At 35.7% G+C, this 24264-nt stretch overlaps 1 protein-coding gene across 1 annotated transcript in view; it reads right to left on the bottom strand.

The window, feature by feature from the left end:
• The window catches only part of LOC149806331 (laminin subunit alpha-like), a 246986-nt gene that overhangs the window by 108715 nt on the left and 114007 nt on the right, over nt 1-24264 (bottom strand). Inside the window, exons 37-46 of the mRNA XM_089951669.1 lie at nt 24116-24224; nt 23421-23534; nt 19610-19728; nt 12979-13065; nt 9788-9999; nt 7083-7183; nt 5136-5316; nt 4224-4361; nt 3498-3649; nt 1974-2075 (exon numbers count right to left, since the gene is read on the bottom strand). Coding sequence (XP_089807795.1) covers nt 1974-2075; nt 3498-3649; nt 4224-4361; nt 5136-5316; nt 7083-7183; nt 9788-9999; nt 12979-13065; nt 19610-19728; nt 23421-23534; nt 24116-24224 — 1315 coding nt within the window. The remainder of the gene's footprint in view (nt 1-1973; nt 2076-3497; nt 3650-4223; nt 4362-5135; nt 5317-7082; nt 7184-9787; nt 10000-12978; nt 13066-19609; nt 19729-23420; nt 23535-24115; nt 24225-24264) is intronic.

Genomic DNA, 24264 nt, shown 5'->3' with positions numbered 1-24264 from the left:
AAACTTGAGCAGATTAAAATCTGCCCCCTTGCTGATTCTGTGCTAATTTTATTTATTCCATCAGTACATCATTCACTGATGAAATATCTCTGCAAAAAAAAGAGAGAGAGAAATTCAAAATTTGTTCCCCATGTACATTTTAAGGAGAGATGCTGCCAGGATTTTATTTTGAGAGGGACTTTACCCTTTGTCACCGAAAGAATGTAGAGAGTAGAAAAGGAGGAGGAGGAGAAAACAATCATAGTTCAATATTTACCAAACACATCAATATCTGTCTCTCTTTCATTCTGCTCCTCTTTTCTAGAGCTCTAATAAACTCAAAATCTTTAAAAGATGTCATGTCTGGCCGTATAAGTATTAATGTTAATTATTTCTGAGCATAGTCTGTTCCTTGTCTGTGTATAAATATGTTTCTGTGCTTACTTCTGAAGGGGCATATGTGTAGCTAGCTTTGTCAACTTGAAGATGTTGGGAAACTGATCTTTGTGGCTGTTACTTAAATTTCCAGAGCTCACACATATTACCTTTTGGATTCATCTGCCCCAAAACAGGATTTTTCACTAAAAACTTACTTTCTTGAATCAGTAGTTTGCTAAGTACCATGCCAGATTTCTTATCTGTTCCATAATGCTGTATTAGGGTTTATAGTCCATCAATGCCATAGTCTACTTGTGCAGACTGAGGTATTCAAATAAATATCTTTAATTCTTAATTTCATTTTTTTTCATCCTTATTTATTGAGTTTATCTTAGCCCTGAAATGGATATATGGTTTTGTTGCATTCTGCCTTTTCTATATTTAATTTCCAAATAACACTGAAAGGGAGACTGACCATCATGCTGTCTATTTTTGTCTATCGAACATGTACAGCTAACTCATATTTACCACCATTTTCTGGCTCAAAATCACTCACTGGTATCTCCAGCAACGATTTCCCAGCTCCAATAATCCAATAAACTTCACAACTTTAAAAACTGTTGGCATCATCTCTATCACTAGCCAGGTGAAAAAGAAATGACTTTAACCCTTTACCTCATACAGCATAGTGACAAAGTGCAGTGCACTATAAACAGAACACCTGTTACCTAGTCGACTGCTGGCATATACCTGCCTGTGAACTGTTAAGCAATGTAGTGTATGTTACGTTTAACAGCAATTTTCACCATTTTACATTTTAGGTACACATCTATTATATGTGGAAAAATTTAAGAGTAAAGTCCGATTGTTATAGCGGTGTAATTATTTTTCATGGAAGAATTTTTTATGTGCTTTAAAATCTTGAGAGAACTCAACCGTCAAGTCAGTGAGGCCACATGACCAACCGTAGCTGCCATTTCCCATACTCGAAATTTACATGTTTTTTGTCTGCGTCTACATCACTAAGTCATCTGAATTTGATAATTTATAAAAACTAATTGCTGCCTATATCAATATCAGAGCCTTTACCTAAGTTACTGAATCTTTCTTAGTTGTGATTCTAATCATGAAAACTTCGTAAGTACTGAATGAAATCCGCTACCGCCATTTTGGATAGGAGATTACAACCCAGTTACTTTAAATAGCAGATATCGACCAGTGCATAAACAGCGACCACATGATCTGACATAATTGTTATTCGCAGAAATGAATGTAGTATCTAATAGGGGGTTTTCCCCAAAGGTGGCGCTACCAAAACCAGCTCAAAATGGTCGATGTCAGGCATCAAAAGGCGCTTCCATGCGAATGGAGTAGAGGCGTCCAAAGACGCTTGCATGAGGTAAGGGGTTAAAGCCCTGAAATGAGGTGTTAATTATTCAATGACCTTTAATGACCATGTGGAATCTGCACCTATGCATTGTAGGGGAATACAATGTGAATAGTCGGATCCTTTTCGTTCTTACCGAGAAATAAAAACATGTTTAAACTAGACCATATGTCTTATGCTTCTCCCATAAAGACATATACCAGAAATGTAGGTAAACAAGTGCACTTACCCTTGCTGTGGTTCTCTCTGCAATGATTCGGAGGTTATCAAGTTCTTTCTCAAGCGGCTCCAAGGTGATGTTCTTGTCCTCATACAGATCGTATACTTGGGGCTGAAACATAAAGGACCATTTTTATCACACATCTAGTGTTCACAATGCACAGTTTATATATATATAGTGGTTCTGATTTCAAAGAAGCACAATTTATGCCCCTGATCCAGATTTTTCTAAAAATGCCACTCTTCTTACATCATTCTGATGGTTCTAGCTGATATTTTGACACAAATGCACAAAACAACATACATTTTTTCTTCCAAGTCAGTGTAAAATATGCATTTGATATGGCATATGGGTACAATGAGGCCATCAGGATAAGAAGGATACCTGCCATATATCAGCCTAAGTCTTTATCCTGACTTGAAACAAGTAGTTTTATTACATACCCATTTTAAATTCTCAAACATTATTTATCTGTAAAGCGTCACAAAATTCAAAGCAAATTGGGATTTGGTAAAGTGTTCCAGTCCAAGTATGCAATACAGACTGAACATCAGTATCCAACAAAAGAACAACCATTAACGGATACAACAAGATCATGTACCATACAATATTTCAAGCGTAGCACTTGATAACAGTTACATGTGTTTATTCATGAAACTTTTAGATCTCCTCTAGGCATCAGCACTTTGCATTCTATACTGATATAAAATTCTCAGATCTTTTTTGAGCAACAAATAAACAAAATAGAAAACCTAATATCACACCTTTCAAGACTTAAGAATTTATCAACTTCAAACTTTTGCTTCCACTATACCAATAGGAATATTTTTGTTGCCTGCATTCTCATGAAATACCCTATGGCACCTTCAATTTGAAATTCATAGAAAAGGTAAAAGGAACTGCAGTTTGTATCAATCTGGGAATATAGACTGGTTTATCATTTTTCTTCCTACAAATGAATTGGGTTAAAATGTATTAAAAGAGTTAACATTTAGTTTTCCTGACATTGTAGTTTTTACTGATATTCTAACCTGTCTGCAAGCCAAATAAATGCAGGTTGATGGTAATAATGGACCTCCATTAACTATAAACTGACATTCTGATGACAAATTCTGTATCCATTGAAAGTAAATGTGTGCATAGGTAAATAATGCAAATTTGTGTAAAAATAAAAATCAAATTAACAGAACATGAATCTGATTTTCTGTCAATCAAATGAAAGCGACAGAGAGCGCAGTCTGTAAAACACCTGACTTAAGACAATAAGTCGGGATATCAGCTAGTGTTTCCTGTTTAATTCTATAAAAATGTCTGTTTCTTTGTAAGATATATTTGCTGGTACAAATAATGTTATTTTACTGTTATTATGCCACACCAAGACTATGGTAAGGCACATACAAAGTTTGGCCCTTGTCATCCATACCTCTGTTCGATAAATATTAAAGGTCTGTTTTCAAACACTGTGATGGGGCATTCAAATTTCTTGTTTTGTTCCTTTTATTTTATAGTATTACTATGACTGATATTACTAACTGTAAGCTCCAATACAGTCTGGTTGACCTGGTCCATTCTTCGCATGGCGGTTACCCCAATGGACACCATCTTGAGACTTCTTTGCACGATGGTAATGTTTCTGTCCAGGTAGTCCATATCATCCAGAAGGGCATGGATACAGTTGTCACACTCTGTAAGGAATGTCCCTCTCATAAAATGGGTAGGCAACTTTTATTATTGCAACTTAAATTTGACTTTACCTCTTGGCTAATGAAAAACAATTAAAATGTGCCATCAAATCATTAATTACCTATTGGCTAAATGAAAAACAATTAAAATGTGCTATCAAATCATTAATTACCTATTGGCTAAATGAAAACCAATTAACTTGTGCTATCAAAATGTTAATTATCTTTTTTATGCTTTATTAACTATTCTGACACAGATACGTTTACAAATCTTTCAATATTAAGGTCAAAATATTTAATACAGGTCACTTTTATGGTTCTGATAAACAGTGTTAAAAAAGGGAAGCATTTACTGATATTAACTGGTGAAAGATCCAAAAAGAAATTATTCAACAAATGTCATGCATCAGGCACTCAAAGGCTGAACTCACAATGTCCAAGAACAAGAACCTTACAGGTCAGTCAAAATGTACACCTCTCCCCAGCAACACCTATCAGACACTGGTACCTACTCATCCATAACCTTACTGCATGAATTTCCCCATTCACATACCTCTTAACATCAGCATGAACTCACCTCCACAGCCTACTCCAGGTATGAGAACCCAGCGAGGCAGACATGATTCACACCTGTCACCAGTAACACCTGGCAGACACTTGCACCTTCCAGTCTCAGGATCACAGGTAACTGCTCCATCAAAGTCACAATGGCACTCTGAAGATGAAACATGGGTAATGATATCGACAGAATATTATCAATAATGCTGACCTGCCAAGATGTTTACAAACAGATGGCATTTTGATTAATGCATACCCTGAAAAAGTCATATCTGCATCTGTTCTATTTTTTTTGTTTCAGTCCATCATTCTATCCATCCATCTTCCTGTCTGACTTCTCTCTTCATGTGTCTTCTCTCTCTCTCTATCTCTCTCCCCCAATTGTTGTTTGACTACATGTATGTTTTCTTGATACAGAAGTAAGACAAATTTCCTTACGGACCTTGTCAGCCGTTATCTCATATTTGGAACTTTTACTTTTTCCTCATAGTATATCAGAATCCGATGTAATAAATATTGCATATCTTGTTCGTACTTATGATTTTATTTTCTGAAGACAGTATGATGGTAAAATCATCTGACTTGATTACTGGCAACCATAATTCAAATTTAGGTTGAACAACCTTGGTCTTCTCCTTAGAGGAGTATAAAATAATAAACCCATAAAGGAATGTTCAATCAATGCTAGTCATATTTACAATTTCAGGATGCCCCAATAATTTCCTCCACAATCTCCAAATAAGTTCAGAGGAATGCAATATCTTCAAACAGCTTTCCAATGTATATTACAAAACTTTGAAAATCTTTATTATAAAATCTTAAAACCATCTACAACAACCATGATGATGCCATCCTAATGGCTGAAAAGTGACACCTATGTTTCACAGTGTGTTGATGCCAGAGAGAGAAAATAACAGCATTGCAATCTTACTCTCACATCCTCCGTTTCCATAGTTCCAGTAACCAGTGATACAGGACTCACACTGTTTTCCCGTTGTCCCTGGCTGACACTGACATTGGCCTGTCTGGAGGTCACACTGAGGGGTCACAGCTGCAGCAGCACAGTCACAACTCAGACAGCCGTTACAAGAGTTAAAACCCCAGTTGTTTGGCTTTAAATAAAATCAAAATAAAATAAAAAGAAATATTTGAGTACATATGGGAACTTATTATGAATCAATCCATTTGAAATTGTGTATTTAGTTGAATAAAAAAAATTATTACACAAATTAATGTAAAAATCTGGATTTGGGTAACTTTGCAAAGGTCACAGCATTTATTTGTTATGTGCACTTATTGATAATGAAATGTTATCATGACAAAACTGCTTATAATATTTGTAAAACAATACTTATCAAGCAATGTAACAGTTTATGATAATAATAAAAGCAGTATATCAAAAGAAAATATAGCAGTAAAGACCAGGTAGCATCTAAAATGGTAAGTGGATAAAAAGTCACAGCATTCATTGATATTGTGACAGATCAATCACCTCAGGAGCCAAGTTTCCATCTACATGTTTTTTTGAAAACACACACACACACAATGACACCCAAGTTGGAAAATGGCAGGAGGAAAATTACAAAACAAAAGCTCAGGACAATAAAATACGAGACAAAAACACAAAATCTGACATCTAAAGACCAATAAATATTTGGCAGAGAGAATAAAAACTTTCAAAGATAACGAAAAAGACTGAACTAAAAAACAAAAAAGAAATAACTACAGGAAGGGACTTATTATCTATGTAAAAGGCAAACTACATATCAATCACTGTTAGGGATTACGTAGCTATCTGCATCATTACATATGGAGCCATCCATAACCTATATATGTTTTACATTCTGGATAAAACGATGTCTTTACATATTAAAGGTAAGTAGTGGAAAGTAAGTACATATGCATGTACCAGGGACCAAAGGCACATCAGCACAAACTGTTGAACTAGAAATGTACAGCAGTCAAAAGTGTTGGTACTGCAAACCTGCCAACCCTGATGTGTCCATCTCAGTAAAGCAGTTGATTTTTTTCCGTCAGATTGACCAGTTTTCAGTAAGGTGTAACAAAATATCAATAACTACTATTGTAAAGCTGGAAAATGTAATTAAAAGTTTGACACATCAATGATAAACATTACAATCAACTGAAAAGTTTGTAAAGTATGCGTAGACTTTATTTACCACTAGTACGGTTGCACAAACTCTAGTTAAAAACCCTATGCAGCTCAATGGCTTGTAGCTATCTCTCAACTTGACATAATTCTTGGAAATTCTTTTCCATTTCACATGACAATGGCAATCATATCTTCCGCCATGAGACATACTCAAATTGGCACACAATGTCCAATAAATGTACTTGTATCCTATCCAGCTTTTATTCACAAGAACTGAATACTCCTTTTTATTTTTCTGTGTTGATTATTAACACTTTTCTAGAATCTTATTTTCCCTTTTGTCTTAAAGATGCATCACTTTCTGGATGCCATTTTTAAAAATTCTATAATCAAGTTTGATCATACAGATGCTTCGCATGAATAAATAGGTGCAGTTTAAAGTATCTGGGTTGCTGCTGTAAAGTTAGTCTGGTTCCCTGACTTATTTCACTAATTCTAAGATGAAACCCGGATCAAAATAAAACATGGATGAACCAATGATCCGGATTTATCAGCAACGATAATTTTTCCGTAGTTTTTGCAGTATGCTGTAAGTCTGTATTTTAAGGGTAATTGTCACAAGACTTATGGCAAAAAAATCATAATAGCTGGCAGGTCTGGTACTGTATTGCTTTCTAGGGTAAACATCTCCCCTCCTCTTGCAGACAGGCAATGTTCATAAAAAAAGACAATTTGGCAGAAATGATGATGAAAGCCTATACTTACTGCACATCTATCACAGTTGACACCTATCACATCTGGTTTACAGATGCAGGCCCCATTCCTGTTGTCACATGATACTGACCCGCACTGGTCACAAGAGCAAGCTGGAAGGAGGAACAAATTTGGAATTCATATGTGATTTTTGAAAGCTTAAATTTATATAAATCTTCCAGTTACAACCATTAAAAATATATCAGTGAGATAATATTAATATCACTTATCTAAGGTTTTAAGTGTGGAAGCTGATTTCATACTCCACCTCTACAGCATGGGAATTATTCATTGTTTTGGTGATCATTCTATGGTACTAAATATTCATGATTATTACTCATTCCCCCCTCCCCATATTCCTTATGGTGATTGGAATTTCCATGGTATTCAATATTCATGCTTATTACTAATTTTCCCCCTCTATATTTCCTATGGTGATTGGAATTTCAATGGTACTGAATATTCATGCTTATTATTAATTTCCCCCCCCCCCATATTCCCTATGGTGATCATTCCATGGTATTGAATATTCATGCTTATTACTAATTTTCCCTCCTCTATATTCCCTATGGTGATCATTCCATGGTAGTGAATATTCAGGCTATTACTAATTTTTGCACTTCTACATTCGACATAATTTTGTTCATTCATTTACTATTTTGCCCCAGTCTCTTGGACTTCATGAGCAGATTACTGTGATGTCTGTAAAAAAACAAAACAGGCTAAGGGCCAAGAAGGTGGGGTCTGGATAAAAAGATGGTTAACACTAATGCAGTCCAAGCATTTGACCACCTGTAAAATGCAGAAGCATTTTTGCTAGCCAACAGTCACTGACCTACTTTTGTTCCACATCAACCATTGTTTATCTATCTAGCTAAAATAGTGATTGTTCCACTTCAACCCTTGTCTGTGTAGCTAGCTAAAACAGTAATTGTTCCACATCAACCCTTGTTTATCTATCTAGCTAAAACAGTAATTGTTCCACATCAACCCTTGTTTATCTATCTAGCTAAAACAGTAATTGTTCCATATCAACCCTTGTCTGTGTAGCTAGCTAAAACAGTAATTGTTCCACATCAACCCTTGTTTATCTATCTAGCTAAAACAGTGACTGTTCCATATCAACCCTTGTTTGTCTATCTAGCTAAAACAGTGATTGTTCCACATCAACCCTTGTCTGTGTAGCTAGCTAAAACAGTAATTGTTCCACATCAACCCTTGTTTATCTATCTAGCTAAAACAGTAATTGTTCCACATCAACTCTTGTTTATCTATCTAGCTAAAACAGTAACTGTTCCACATCAACCCTTGTTTGTCTATCTAGCTAAAACAGTAATTGTTCCATATCAACCCTTGTTTATCTATCTAGCTAAAACAGTAATTGTTCTACATCAACCCTTGTCTGTGTAGCTAGCTAAAACAGTAATTGTTCCATATCAACCCTTGTTTATCTATCTAGCTAAAACAGTAATTGTTCTACATCAACCCTTGTCTGTGTAGCTAGCTAAAACAGTAATTGTTCCATATCAACCCTTGTCTACGTAGCTAAATAAAACAGTAATTGTTTCTTCACTCTCTGTTGGATGCAGCTGAAAGAAACTAATCCACCAAGCAGATTGATTGTTACAATTACATGGGAATACCGGTAATTAATGCAGCATCTGTGAACAACATATGTACATTTCTCCAATTTGAACCTTTCTTGAGTGATTTTCTATCAAGTCAAGGTATGTAAACATCATGCAAGTCACCATATTTGACAAACTAATAGGTCAAGTAAAAAGCTATCTGACTGGCCAATTGATTTTTCTTGCTGTGAAAAGTAATTTTTCATCTGCAACAGAGTACTTGTTCAAAAGATAGTCTTGGTTAGCAACATATGTCATGGATCACTGTGTAAATGAAGTGAATTGATAACCCCTGAACTATAAATAAAACTTTAGTATAAATGACCCATTGCAGGAGGTAAAATGTTACCACTGAAGGTTGACGTTTTTTTTCTCAAGGTTATACAATTTTCCTTGAAGACCTTTTTATAAGCCAACACCAGAGTCATTGGGAATACTATTATGTGGATACCAGTTTTATCTTTGAATGGCTTTTTCTTGTGCAATTAATAAGGAGGCCTAAGAACATTAATTTTTGGTGAATAAAACTGATAAATTTGAATTCGTCAATAAGACTGACATTTTCAGGTTCTGAGGACACATTAAAACACGAGTCCTTTGAGCAAAATGAACTTCCTAGACTTCAAAATAAAACCATTTCTTCTTTTTTATTGCAGTGTTGAAACACTAACTTTTTTCTACAGCAACAAAAATTTTAAATTAGCTGTTGTGGTACACATGCTGGATGTCAGCTTTGCACCTTTTAGGACAAGTAGACATCGTTATTTGGTTTTTGTTGAAAACTACACATCATAATAATATCCATTCAGCGGGACTAGTGATAGCAAGGTTATTAAGACAGTCTTCATGGCAGCCATACTGGATGTACAACTGGCACCATTTTCATACAGGACCAACTAGTTATAAGAAGTCTATTGCTGAATACTCCAAGCTGATACAGCCATCTTTTTGGAAGATATAGACATAACAATATTCTAAAATGTGACTTTCCATTTAGGCATAGCAATGACAGGATTTTGCAAAACAGCAAAACTTGTGTCTCACCATTCATGGATGAAGAAAACTATGTATAGAAAAGAGAATGCTTACGGTAACAGTTTTTCTGCATTATGGCATCTCCATACCACCAGTCTCTGCAGCGTTCACATCTGGGTCCTGTGGAATTGTTGATGCATTCAAGGCAGGCCCCAGAAAGGAAGTCACATGAATCTGGGTCAGTGGGGTCAATATTTCCACTACACTGGCAGGGTTTACAAGTGTCTGCCAGCATCTGGGGGTTGCCATAGTGACCAGGAGCACACCTAACACAGTTAAAACAAATTCATACTGTAAAATGAAGATAATAAGCCCATACATGATGGCAAGCAAATACAGAATAAAGTGCATATGGGCCTTCCTGTTCTTCTGAAGGGAAAAAAGTGTATATATGATAAGCAGAAGTGAAAGCAAAAGGAAAAGGCATGATAAATATTTTCTATCCAAGAATAAGCCCAAATTTTAGCATGAAATACCGAAAGTACGAGACTGATACAATCCCTTATCACTATACTCTCAAACAAAGCTGTAAATACTTTTCCTGGTTACCACTGAACAAGTGTAAAAATCTGAAATTCGGTTTATGACTTAAGATGAAGTATGTATAAGAAAGGTTGAAACGTTTCATTTTCAGTTTCAGTTTTTTATTAATGTATCTGAAAATTGGTTTATGTGATTTAGCAAGAGTGATTTCCAATACGGTTCAGTTGACAAGATAATGTGATTAAGTGATATCCCGTACAGTTGGGTTGACAAAACAATGTGATTTAGCTAGAGTGATTTCCAATACAGTTGGGTTGACAGGATAATGTGACTGAGCTTGAGTGAATTCCAATACTGTTGGGTTGACAGGATAATGTGACTGAGCTAGAGTGATTTCCAATACGGTTCAGTTGACAAGATAATGTGATTAAGCTAGAGTGATTTCCAATACAGTTGGGCTGACAGGATAATGTGATTGAGCTTGAGTGGTTTCCAATACAGTTGGGTTGACAGGATAATGTGACTGAGCTAGAGTGATATCCAATATAGTTGGGTTGACAAGATAATGTCACTGAGCTAGAGAGATTTCCAATAGAGTTGGGTTGACAAGATAATGTCATTGAGCAAGAGTGATTTCCAATACAGTTGGGTTGACAAGATAATGTCATTGAGCAAGAGTGATTTCCAATACAGTTGGGTTGACAAGATAATGTGATTTATCTAGAGTGATTTCCAATACAGTTGGGTTGACAAGATAACATCACTGACCAAGAGTGATTTCCAGTATAGTTGGATTGACAAGATAATGTCATTGAGCTAGAGTGATTTCCAATATAGTTAGGCTGACAAGATAATATCACTGAGCTAGAGTGATTGCCAATACAGTTGGGATGACAAGATGATGTGATTGAGCAAGAGGGATTTCCAATACAGTTGGGTTGACAAAATAATGTGATTTATCTAGAGTGATTTCCAATACAGTTGGGTTGACAAGAAATGTGATTGAGCTAGAGTGATTTCCAATACAGTTGGGTTGACAAGATAATGTGACTGAGCTAGAGTGATTTTTAGTATGTTGTTATCACACACTGTAAGCAAACTGACAGAAATGTTAGCATGACACATGTACATGGTGAACTCACAATTAGCTTGAAGGGTTAAGCAAAGTGCATACTTTCCAACTTTTGTGGCAGAGACGGGATTTCTGTGACTCAAAAAGTGTAATTTGTGGTCCCATGGAGGGGGGGCATTGCATGTGAGCAGTGTCATACAATTGTGAATAAGTTGTCCACTGATATACATCTGTACAAAAAAGGGCTGGAAATTAAGATTTGAATAAATAAAATTAAAACAATTTCTTTGAGATATTTAATACGTACTTCCCCCAAAAGATGGTAGACTTAGCCTTGTCATATATCATCTCTACATACTCAGACACACACAAGCACAATACTGACATATTCACAATCTCTGCATACTCAGACACACACAAGCACAATACTGACATATTCACAATCACATAAATATTAAAAAGAAAATTCATAAACATTTCTGTCATTTAAATGCATGATTATACAATGCCCCATATTCTGTCCATTCATAACAACAGTCTTACTGGAGGTGACAGTGTATTATATGACTTGTATGGTTGGATAGATAGACTGTACAGATGGAAAAACAGCCTACAATTTGAATTCTATGGATGGTTGGCTGGACATACAGGCTGACACTCATGACAATTTTACTGCTATCTGCCCCTGTCAACCAACAGTCCAGCTGTACAAAGTGTGATGTATGACTACAGTGGTTACAAACTGGCTGGCTGTCCAAATATTCTAACAATTATGGTATCTTATGCATAACATACCATACCGTGAAACTGACCAGCCAGACCGAATATTACTATGCTTTTTCATTGGAAACTGACTTTATTCATAGAGCTCTCCAGCCAAGCCAAACTGGCCTTGCCAAAACTGTGTCATAGCCTATGGCCAAAATGATGCATGCTGACAATACAATATCATCACTGCCATATGGAATGCTCTACCCACGGATCCAAGAGGACAATTCCCAGCACATAATGTGCTGACAGACCTGGGTATATGCTTCCTGTTAGGCATAATAAGTATATAAAAAACACAGACCCTGACATCCTTATGCAATATGCAGTTGGCAGGTCATGGTCCATGTTTTCTGCAGTTAGTCCTAGCTTTATAAAAGAGAACATACAGTGTGAAGCATTACCTCTTTTCTATCCAATACATCATCATGATCAAATCATTTTTATTTTTCCTCTGACTGAACGTTTATGACCAAACCTGGCATTTGCTTTCCAATAATAAATGGGAAATTTAGAAAGATTTTAGAAACATTATTAAAATGGGTGGAAAAAATGTGATTTTATCACGATGGCTGGAAGGCGTGCAGCTTTAAAGTAATGTAACAAAATAATCTTAAGCACACCGATGAGTTTTAAAATAACGTCTACTTTTTTTCATATAAGAAGTAAGGATATAAAGAACATAAGATCTTTTGTGGTAAAAAGCACAAACATACTGAATTTTCAAGTATGTTATTCTGGAAAGAAAGATAATTTTCTATCCTACCCTGATTTAACATCCATGACCTAAAAAAACAATTAAAATCTTGATTATTCACTTACGGGTGCTAGAGAAGGTTTGTCAAAGTGCAATCTTCAATATTCAGTCTTTGGTGTTGAGAAGACTTGCAAAAGTATCAAAAATGTATAATCAAAATAATACCTTTCACAGCGGTCTCCAGTGTATCCACGGAAACAGTCACATTTCACAACTAATCCCCCAGCCACAACTGAACAGGTGTCAGCAAAACTGTTAAAATGTACAGAAGGTTTTATATTTTCTTAGCATTAGGGTTTCATTATCACAAGTTTAACTGTGCAAAAGTTACAAGATTTGTGGGGCTGACAGATTCTGGCACAGAATATACAGACACATAAAAGTTACAAGATTTGTGGGGCTGACAAATTCTGGCATAGGAAACAAAGACACATAAAATTTACAAGATTTGTGGGGCTGACAAATTCTGGCACAGGAAACACAGACACATAAAAGTTACAAGATTTGTGGAGCTGACAGATTCTGGCACAGTAAGACAGACACATAACAGTTACAAGATTTGTGGAGCTGACAAATTCTGGCACAGAAAATACAGACTCTGTTAAAAGAATTATTATATAAACAAGCCTTTTTTCATTCCTTTGACATTTTCTCATTCAAACTCTAAATTAAATTAACTTTTTTACCTTGCATGACTTGAGCATACATGTAGTGAGTTACAATAAGTTGAAAGCAATTTGTGATGGCTCATTTCTTTCAAATGCGATAAAATACACAAAACAAGTGCAAATTCTTCCTGATATTTGAAATAAATATATATTACCAAATCTTATGCAATTATCCAACTGAGTTACTAATTGTTTCTAGCAACATATGTTTCTTCGCAAATACTTACCCAATCATAATAACTTAGAAGTACTAATACTACCTCACAAATCAAGCCTCCCAGATAAAAAAAATTTGTTCATAAAATCTACAAATTGTCTGCCCTTGAAAGTGGTTCAAATGGTGTTTTGTTCAAAACAAGTTAGTACCCATGATAGGTTCCATTTTAGGCATAGAGCCAATGTTTTTGGCTTTGTATAATCAGGGCTGGAGAGAAGGTCGAATAAGTCTTGTTTTGTCTCTTCCATGATGATGAAAGATATCAGCAATCACAGAGTGGTAACCTTTTATTGTGCTTGGTGCTGTTATCAGCGATCACAGAGTGGTAACCTTTGATTGTGCTTGGTGCTGTTATCAGCAATCACAGAGTGGTAACCTTTGATTGTGCTTGGTGCTGTTTCTCGATGAAAAGCCAATGAAGGGAGTTAGCTATTTTAGATGTAGATGCCTGCAGTGGTAGAATGTGCTTTTATTTACAGCACTGTGTAAAGAGTTTCCATTCTCTCCATGACTCTACACCACTGTGTAAAGAGTTTCCATTCTCTCCATGACTGTACACCACTGTGTAATGAGTTTCCATTTTCTCCACAACTGTACACCACTGTGTACAGTTTCCATTCTCTCCATGACTGTACACCACTGTGTAAAGAGTTTCCATTCTCTCCATGACTGTACACCACTGTGTAATGAGTTTCCACTCTCTCCATGACAGTACACCACTGTGTAATGAGTTTCCATTTTCTCCACAACTGTACACCACTGTGTACAGTTTCCATTCTATCCATGACTGTACACCACTGTGAAAAGAGTTTCCATTCTCTCCATGACTGTACACCACTGTGTAAAGAATTTCCATTCTCTCCATGACTGGCTGTGAGAACTGTTTATTTCTGAGGGTCGGTTTAATATGATCCAGATGTGCAGGTTCAGAAGCTTTGGGTTGTGCAAAACAACATCAATGTGGTTATTTGAATAGATAAATATTGGAACCTCGGTATTCCACCTTGTCACAAACAGGTCCACCAATGGCTGACCCCAATGGGTCATTCCATCTGTGTCAGCTAATTGTTCCAGGATCTGCTATTCCAGGAATATGAAGAACATCGATCTGGATTTGTTGTAAACAACACCACTTTAGAAAGTCCCACACCAATATGCAAGGTCTGGGGACATAGTTCCACCTTGCCATTTGAAATAAGTCACCATAGAATGTAGTCCTACAATGTAAGACATAGCACATGTTTTTGTTTTAGTGCTATTTCTTACTACCCAAATAACAGCCTTGTATAGTGTGGTCTGATGTCGGTTGACATCAGAATGAGTAGTCAAAGTTTCAGGAATATCTCACACACTTGGCAGCCTATATCGACACTCTTCCACTAATGTATGTGTAATTAATATACTTACTGTGCTGTATTTATCCTGGCGGAATGAAAATATGACACTAGCAAATGGATTCATATTCATGTTCCGTTGACACACATTTGAATTTGTTGCAATGCGATGGTAGTCGAGGTATGCGGAAGTATGTTTAATTAGGTTCATGTGGGGAATATGTTTCTTGAATGAACAAAATGTTGCTTACAGTTCCAATTAATCATAATATATTTTTATTCATTTCATTAAAGAATAATATTTCAACTTAACCCGATTTCAGCATTCCCAGCTTTCATCGCTTCCCAGCCAAATGAAATGTAGTCAAACAAAACTTGAAAACAGGTCTAATTCTTTTGTGAAAATTTAAATTTATTAGAGAAAAGATATCAGGGTAAGTAGATTCAGACAAAAACATTATAACTTTACTTTGTTAAACAAAAGTCACCATTGGTTGCCAGTTGTGTGTGATATTCCTGAAAATTTGACTCTTGTTACACAGTTAGTCGACATCAAAACACACTACACAGTGCCATTAGTTAGGCAGTAAGACCCATCACCCTCCAGAACAAAAATATTGGGTGATGTGTCTTGGGATAAGAGAATCATTTGTAATGGGCTCATGTAATGGTGACCTAGGATGATGAGGTTCACTGCCGCATTGAGCAAGCGTAGAAAGTAAAAGAATTCCTGTGTAGAGAGAGTAACAAAGTCACCATGGTCCTGATTTTCAATGCCATTCCTGAGGGAGATACACACTGTTTACCTGTGTGTGGAATTCCATCCCCACTACCAGGATCTGTGAGAAGAATGGTGCAGAGACAATGTCATTTTTTGAGAGATGGGGGCAGTCGTGTAGAGAAACTTTGGTGTAAGCAATTGCTGCTTTTCCCTGTCTTTTGTCCATGGTGGTTTGTGAGAACTATGGCTTTCAACATGAGTAACTTTGATAGGACCACTTGCCAGAGGTTTGTGTTTGTATTCAAGTCATCTCCCATGGTTCCTTTTGTTGATTGCCTGAAATGTCCCTGTATCAATGTTGTGGTTAAGAGGCAGGAAAATTCATCTCCTTAGTGGCTTACTTCATTGATTTGGTCATAAAACAAAATTAGAGGATAATGGTTGTGATAATAGCTTCATCTTACGATGATCTTTAAGGAAGTGGAGCTGGAGAGCAGTGTATCTCGTTCCATCATTTGTAAATTGCAGCTGCTGTAATGGCATTGGCTAAAGTATGTTGAGCAGCTCTGTTCAAAACCCCGCCATTCTGGAGACCAACTCCAATGCATGTAACATAGACTCTGGAGTAAAGAGATGATAAGCTCTGTTTTGCCTCTTGGAAGACGGCCATCAATACAAAGTCCAACAAAGAGCCCATAGCTACCACATTGCAGATCAATAGGTGAGTGTCATTAAAAGATGTTTGAAACAAACAGAGTATGGTTTTGTCATTCCCATCGCTGCAATGTATTGGTCAAGTGTTGGGATTTCCAAATTAAACATTAAAATGGCCAGTGTAGAACTGCTGACGAAAAGTTAATGTAAACAGTTCCAAAATGACTGTGATTCTGGCAGACTATGGAAATAATTGAAGTTGGATTCTTTCTTTTCCTTATTAAAAATCAACCAATGCTGGAACTCTGGTCCAGGCAGTTGATAAGGTAGGAGGAAGAGGGCAGAACTAGAAGTAAAAGGAGGAAAATTTCTTCAATGAAGCCTTCTCATGATCTACAGTGAATTCTCATGATCTTCAGTGAAGTCTTCTCATGATTTTCAATGAATTCTCATGATCTTCAGTGAAGTCTTCTCATGATCTTCAATGAATTATCATGATCTTCAGTGAAGTCTTCTCATGATCTTCGATGAATTCTCATGATCTTCAGTGAAGTCTTCTCATGATCTTCAGCAAAGTCTTCTCATGAGCTTCAATGAAGTCTTCTCATGATCTTCAATGAATTCCCATGATCTTCAATGAATGATCATGATCTTCAGTGAAGTCTTCTCGTGATCTTCAATGAATTCCCATGATCTTCAGTGAATTCTTCTCATGATCTTCAATGAATTCTCATGATCTTCAATGAATTCTCATGATCTTCACTGAAGTCTTCTCATGATCTTCAGTGGTCTTCTCGATCTTTGATGAATTCTCATGATCTTCAGTGAAGTCTTCTCATCATCTTCAGCAGTCTTCTCATGAGCTTCAATGAAGTCTTCTCATGAGCTTCAATGAAGTCTTCTCATGATCTTCAGTGAAGTCTTCTCATGATCTTCAATGAATGATCATGATCTTCAGTGAAGTCTTCTCATGATCTTCAGTGAAGTCTTCTCATGATCTTCAATGAATTCCCATGATCTTCAATGAATTCTCATGATCTTCAGTGAATTCTCGTTTTTAATGAATTCTCACGATCTTCAGTGAAGTCTTCTCATGATCTTCAATGAATTCTCATGATCTTCAGTGAAGTCTTCTCATGATCTTCAATGAATTCTCATGATCTTCAGTGAAGTCTTATCATGATCTTCAATGAATTGTCATTATCTTCAATGAATTCTCATGATCTTCAGTGAAATCTTCTCATGATCTTCAATGAATACTCATGATCTTCAATGAATACTCATGATCTTCAATGATTCTCACGATCTTCAATGAATTCTCATTATCATGATCTTCAGCGAATTCTCATGATCTTCAATGAATTCCCATGATCTTCAGTGAAGTCTTCTCATGATCTTCAGTGAAATCTTATCATGATCTCAATGAAATCTCATGATCTTCAGTGAAATCGTATCATGATCTTCAATGAACTCTCATGATCTTCAGTGAAGTCTTCTCATGATCTTCAATGAATTCTCATGATTTAGAAATGATGAAGGAGCTTGAGAGCCATCATCATCATCTCTGCTTGCATGAGGTGAGGATGTCTCATGAGTTGTGGAGAATGCAGTGAGGTCAAATGTGGTTTAGACTAGTCTCCATAACTGCCTGTATACACCGGATTTGACAGACTGAACAACATACTGATTTTCAGTATGTATTGTGTTGAGGTTTCCGAAGATCCCATGTAATAGGCCTAAGCCAGTTGTAACAGAAACAGGACATGTTTGTAGGAAGGATGTTGTCAGAGTCATCATGTTGGGATAGGTTGTTGTTATTGTATGGTTTAACGCCATTTTTCAGCACACGATAGGCTATACATGGTGGCCAGTATTATTGGTGGAGGAAGAACCCTGGAAAACCCCAGAAAGAACCACCGACCCACGAGAAGCTACTGGCAAGCTTTCTCACATACCCACATTGGCCGAATCAGAGACCCGAACCTACGCAGACAGAGGTGGTTGGGATAGGTCATGAGATGTTTGGTTGACATAAATGGTCCGTGAATCGGTTGACTGAAAGGATGCTTTGTTTTGTTTGTTTGCTTGTTATTTGTCATCAAGCAAGAACTGTAGAGTGGAACCCTGAAGAGGCAGGGCCTAAAGGAATAGCCAACAGAGGAGTCCTGTGGTGTTGACATAGGTGCTGGGGCTGTCTCTGTGCAGATTTCCAGCATTTGTTACTGGAGAGTCCTTACATGAATTATCTCCCTTATCCACCAACATATTCCACATCGAGGCCATGTCAGTATGAATGCTTATAATGTATCAATCCTTAGTCGTGTTTCAGAGCTTTGCCCGTGGTCCAATCTTTAAGACAAATTCAGCAGAACAAACAAACCTGAGATAGTTCTGCATCTATCACTTATTATTATTTGAACAGAGTCGGTGCAAAGCTATGCCTTACATGCGTTACCTGGACAACAGCCGAAAATTTTGCCAAAATAATTCACCATACTACATGTAAGAGGTTCAAGGACAACCTGTACAGGTAAATGCAACAAAGCATGGCATCCAGACACTACATGTATTAGCAAAGAAATCTCAACTGTATGTAGTCAGTTGTTGTGGAATAATACATTATACATACATAAATACATACATAAAGAGTTTTCTATAGGACTCAGGGATTTGCATATTAACACAATAAAGCTACAGCCTGAACTTAGTTGTTAGTCACAAAAGCTACCTAAGTACAATTATGTGTGTAAAGACAAGAAAGTTTTGCTAAAATTGTAAAGGTATAGCTTTGTCAAGATAGAGAGGGAGACAAGTTGGAAATATAGATGGATTATACTTACCTTGTGAAGTGAGAACTCCAACTTGTATCAATTTTAATTCAGGTTTTTGTGTGCTCTTTCATGTTGAGAGCATGCTTCTCAACATAAGCAGAAGTAGTAACTGAGATATTCAAAGGTTTTCCTGCCAATCTCTATGTCAAGGGGAGATAAGCAGGCAGAAAACTGTAAGCTTTTGTAGCTAAAATGTTTTATGTAGGAGGACTCAATTTTCAAGGTACTAGTAGTACTCCTTAGGTATTATGATTGGGTAACATATTTAAAGAAACAAGTATTTCTCTGGAAAAAGGTAATCAAACAAATGCAATGATCTGGAAAAAGAAAACCTGTACTTAAACACAACTGAATGTAATATCAGGACTTACTTGTTAGATTCTACAGGCAGCGGACATCCACAAATCTGACATCCCCCAGTCCTTGGATCCCCAAAGTATCCTGGCTTACAAAGCTCACAGTTATCACCCATGGTGTTGTCACGGCAATTCTGTTAAATAAATATAATGTTGTAATATTTTGTTGAGTTGCACACAACCTTAACTTTAAAAGCAAAACAAAAACCCCACTCCTTTATGCTGTTTTACCTGCTATTTAACCAAACTATTCTCTGCTATGAAACCAAACTATTCTCAAACCTAAGTTTTCAAACTGTCTTTCTCAGCTAAAGATTTTTTCTTAGTTACTGCTTTAAGATGAAACTTAAAATCTGTAAATTAAATACTGTGCACAATTATAACAGTAATTTCCAATCATATTCCAAAGTTTTAGTCTCTATTTAAGACCTTTCTAATTTCTTTAACTTTTTCTGTTTTAAATTGTTAAGAAAAAACTAAAGAATCTATTTGATATGTTACATTTGTTCAGAAAGAGGAAAATATTGGGAATGCTGATGAATTATCAGGTTAAATATATAAGGAACATTATACATTATCAAAGAGATGAATATAAATTGTGAAATATTGATAATCTTGTTCCTTTTTATAATCATAAACAAACAATAACATCCCTAAAAAAACTAAAAATAAATTTTAAATGTTCAACTCTTTCCTCCTCTGTAGTCCCAATCATTTTATGCCTGATTTCCTCATGATTTTTGGCACTGAAACGGGCAATATAATTGATATGTTGTATAAAAATATGACAATTCACATAGTGTTTGCCCTAACTTGATAAAACTTGCATATTAATTAACCAATGAAACTAAATATTTTGGCAATTATGGAGTGCAGCAATGTTTACTTGTCTGTTGCCATGGCTGCAATTACTCCTACTAATTATGCAGCCCAGTTCATTTTATACATTATACTTATGGTTCTTATGTTATTCTAATAGGACCAATAACAAAAACACATACTGAAATATGTTTGTAAAGGTGATCTTACTGTACTTAAAAACTCTGTAATTAGTAACACATGAACTGCAATTATGTTCAAACTTAATATATAATATCAAAACGCTTCTAATTTCATTGTTGCAGATAAAAGAATACTTCTGCTATTCATTGAGAATAAACTAAAGCATTAAAATCGATGTATGAAGGAACATGATCTATCTTTTAAAGCATTAAAATCGATGTATGAAGGAACAAGATCTATCTTTTAAAGCATTAAAATCGATGTATGAAGGAACATGATCTATCTTTTAAAGCATTAAAATAAATGTATGAAGGAACATGATCTATCTTTTAAAGCATTAAAATCGATGTATGAAGGAACAAGATCTGTCTTTTAAAGCATTAAATAAATGTATGAAGGAACATGATCTATCTTTTAAAGCATTAAAATAAACGTATGAAGGAACATGATCTATCTTTTAAAGCATTAAAATCGATGTATGAAGGAACATGATCTATCTTTTAAAGCATTAAAATAAATGTATGAAGGAACAAGATCCATCTTTTAAAGCATTAAAATCGATGCATGAAGGAACATGATCTATCTTTTAAAGCACTAAAATAAATGTATGAAGGAACATGATCTATCTTTTAAAGCATTAAAAGCGATGTATGAAGGAACAAGATCTTTTAAAGCATTAAAATCGATGTATGAAGGAACAAGATCTTTTAAAGCATTAAAATAAATGTATGAAGGAACATGAACTATCTTTTAAAGCATTAAAATCGATGTATGAAGGAACATGATCTATCTTTTAAAGCATTAAAATAAATGTATGAAGGAACATGATCTATCTTTTAAAGCATTAAAATAAATGTATGAAAGAACATGATCTATCTTTAAAAGCATTAAAATCGATGTATGAAGGAACATGATCTATCTTTTAAAGCATTAAAATTAATGTATGAAGGAAAAAGATCTATCTTTCCAAATGAAACATTACATGGCCAAAAGAAAAAATGGCTCCACACATGCCAGTAGGTTACATCAACATCTAAAAACAGCGATTTTCTTAATATGACCACTCACACATTAAAGTTTCATTACAACAATCCATGGACAGGATTGCAAATTTATGCTTTTAATATTTGCCTATGTATTCTTATGTATTGGTTGGATATTATTTGCTTTGCTGCATTTTTTGTAGTTTCACAAAAACGAGTCCTGTACAAAAACAACCTTGAGCATTTAATACCTTTAGAATTCCGCAACATTACATTGTCCCATACTTTCCTGACCTTGAAAAAATTACGTTTTTGTACAATATGCTCAAAACAGTCCATGGGTCAGGATAAAGATCATGTGTGAGGCAGGATGGAGCTGTACTGCACCAGTGTTACACAGTGGAAAACAAGATCATGTGTAAGGCAGGATGGAGCTGTACTGCACCAGTGTTACACAATGGAAAACAAGATCATGTGTGAGGCAGGATGGAGCTGTACTGCACCAGTGTTACACAATGGAAAACAAGATCATGTGTAAGGCAGGATAGAGCTGTACTGCACCAGTGTTACACAGTGGAAAATAAGATCATGTGTGAGGCAGGATGGAGCTGTACTGCACCAGTGTTACACAATGGAAAATAAGATCATGTATGAGGCAGGATAGAGCTGTACTGCACCAGTGTCACACAGTGGAAAGTAAGATCATGTGTGAAGCAGGATAGAGCTGTACTGCACCAGTGTTACACAGTGGAAAATAAGATCATGTGTGAAGCAGGATAGAGCTGTACTGCACCAGTGTCACACAGTGGAAAATAAGATCATGTGTGAAGCAGGATAGAGCTGTACTGCACCAGTGTTACACAGTGGAAAATAAGATCATGTGTGAAGCAGGATAGAGCTGTACTGCACCAGTGTTACACAGTGGAAAATAAGATCATGTGTGAAGCAGGATAGAGCTGTACTGCACCAGTGTTACACAGTGGAAAATAAGATCATCATAAACATAGGAGATAACTCTGTCTGAAAGCATGGCTTATACAGATGTTCAGAAGAAAAATCAGGCACTTTGAAAGAAAAAAATTAATTTGCAAGCATTATAACTAGCTGCATATAAACTTATGAGAAATGTTCATTATGGTATATGGAGTCCACAAAATTTCATGATTGAGTATATCAATCCTAAACAAGAACTTTGCAATGTTTTTCGTTAAACTAGCTCAACAGGTGGCATGGGGGGGGGGATAGAGGTGTAAGTAATCACATCCAGATCAGTTTATTTATCCGAGTTTCCTTTTTTTTAAATTTTTCAATGTTTACAGCAAAATTATCTGAAATTTATTCCTACTGTCAATATTTCTTTCATTTTATACTTTTCTCTCTTGCCATGTGACTTCAAAATAACTTTTACTCAGGTACTTAGGTTATTACTTTAGCCCCGTAAGTTCGTATTTGTAATGATGGTGGGAAATCTAGAGCTAAGGTCAAATTCATAGAAATTTCCAGCAGAGTGTCCTTGTATTTCTTCTTAGATTTGAAGAAAATAAAACATTAACTGTTTTCTACAAGCAATTTTCAACCTACCAACTTTTTGGACCAAGATACATTCCATATAACAATGTTGAAAAACTGTCACCTTTTATCCACTGCTCTTTTTGGATTAAAAATAAAAGGGAACAAATCCAGTGTGTTAGCCTCAGTTTAGTCTCTCATTCCTGCCCAAAATCTGGACCCTCAGGTGAGATTTTCCTATCACACATCAATGCATAAGACAGATTCTATTAATCTCTTCTCTTTTGACAAAAATAAATATTTTCAAGTCATTCTTTATTATACAAACTTACATAGCACTTGCCAGTGTCAGTGCTACAGGTGTCTGAGTGTCTATTACAGTTGCATGGTACACAGGTTCCCAGGTAGGGATAGCTTCTGGCTCTGTAGTGACCGGGGGCACAGCTCTGAAAATTTTTTAAAACACTTTCATCCCTATGATAAGTGAATATTCTAAATCTAAAAGTCTAATTAATCCAATGTAATAGTTACAACTGATTAGCTAAACAGTGTACATTAAATGGTTTGTTCCACATTATATGTTGTATTAAGGAAGTGTGATAAACTGAGGTTGGGTCAGTTGGATGATGATGTATTTCAGCCAGTAAAGATTACAGTGTACTGTATTTATCTCTAAAAATGACTCTGGCCACTGTAAATCATAAAAACATAACGATATTTCAGTTTATTCAGTAAAAGTGTTATTTGCAAATTTTCAAACAAATAATCTTTATACTACATTTCTTTATATTTATATTTTAACATTTTTAATTGCCACCAAGTAGCCCATATTGTAGTGACATGTCATTAAACACTAATAGTATAAAATAGCAAATAAAGAATGACCAACTAAATGCATTGTACCTTAAATTATGGTGTGTGCCATAAAAATTTGCTAAACTTCTGTTTCAGTTAAGCTGTTATGTTGTGAAATATTTCGTGTGTGAAAATCTGTTCTCATTGATATCTATTGCATACAATGTTTTACCTCGCATGAGGTTCCATGGTAACTTGATGGACAGGCACAATGTTCCACAGATAATGCCCGCTCTCCTGTCCCATTTTCAATGGCTACATCTAGTTCAACTTCACTTAACCTACAATTTCAGAATTTTGCAATTAAACGAAACATGAATT

This window comes from Sinohyriopsis cumingii, chromosome 1 (assembly GCF_028554795.1).
Source record: "Sinohyriopsis cumingii isolate HCF-2022 chromosome 1, ASM2855479v2, whole genome shotgun sequence".
Lineage (NCBI taxonomy): Eukaryota > Metazoa > Mollusca > Bivalvia > Unionida > Unionidae > Sinohyriopsis > Sinohyriopsis cumingii.
This window is presented reverse-complemented; position numbering and strand designations above follow the sequence as displayed.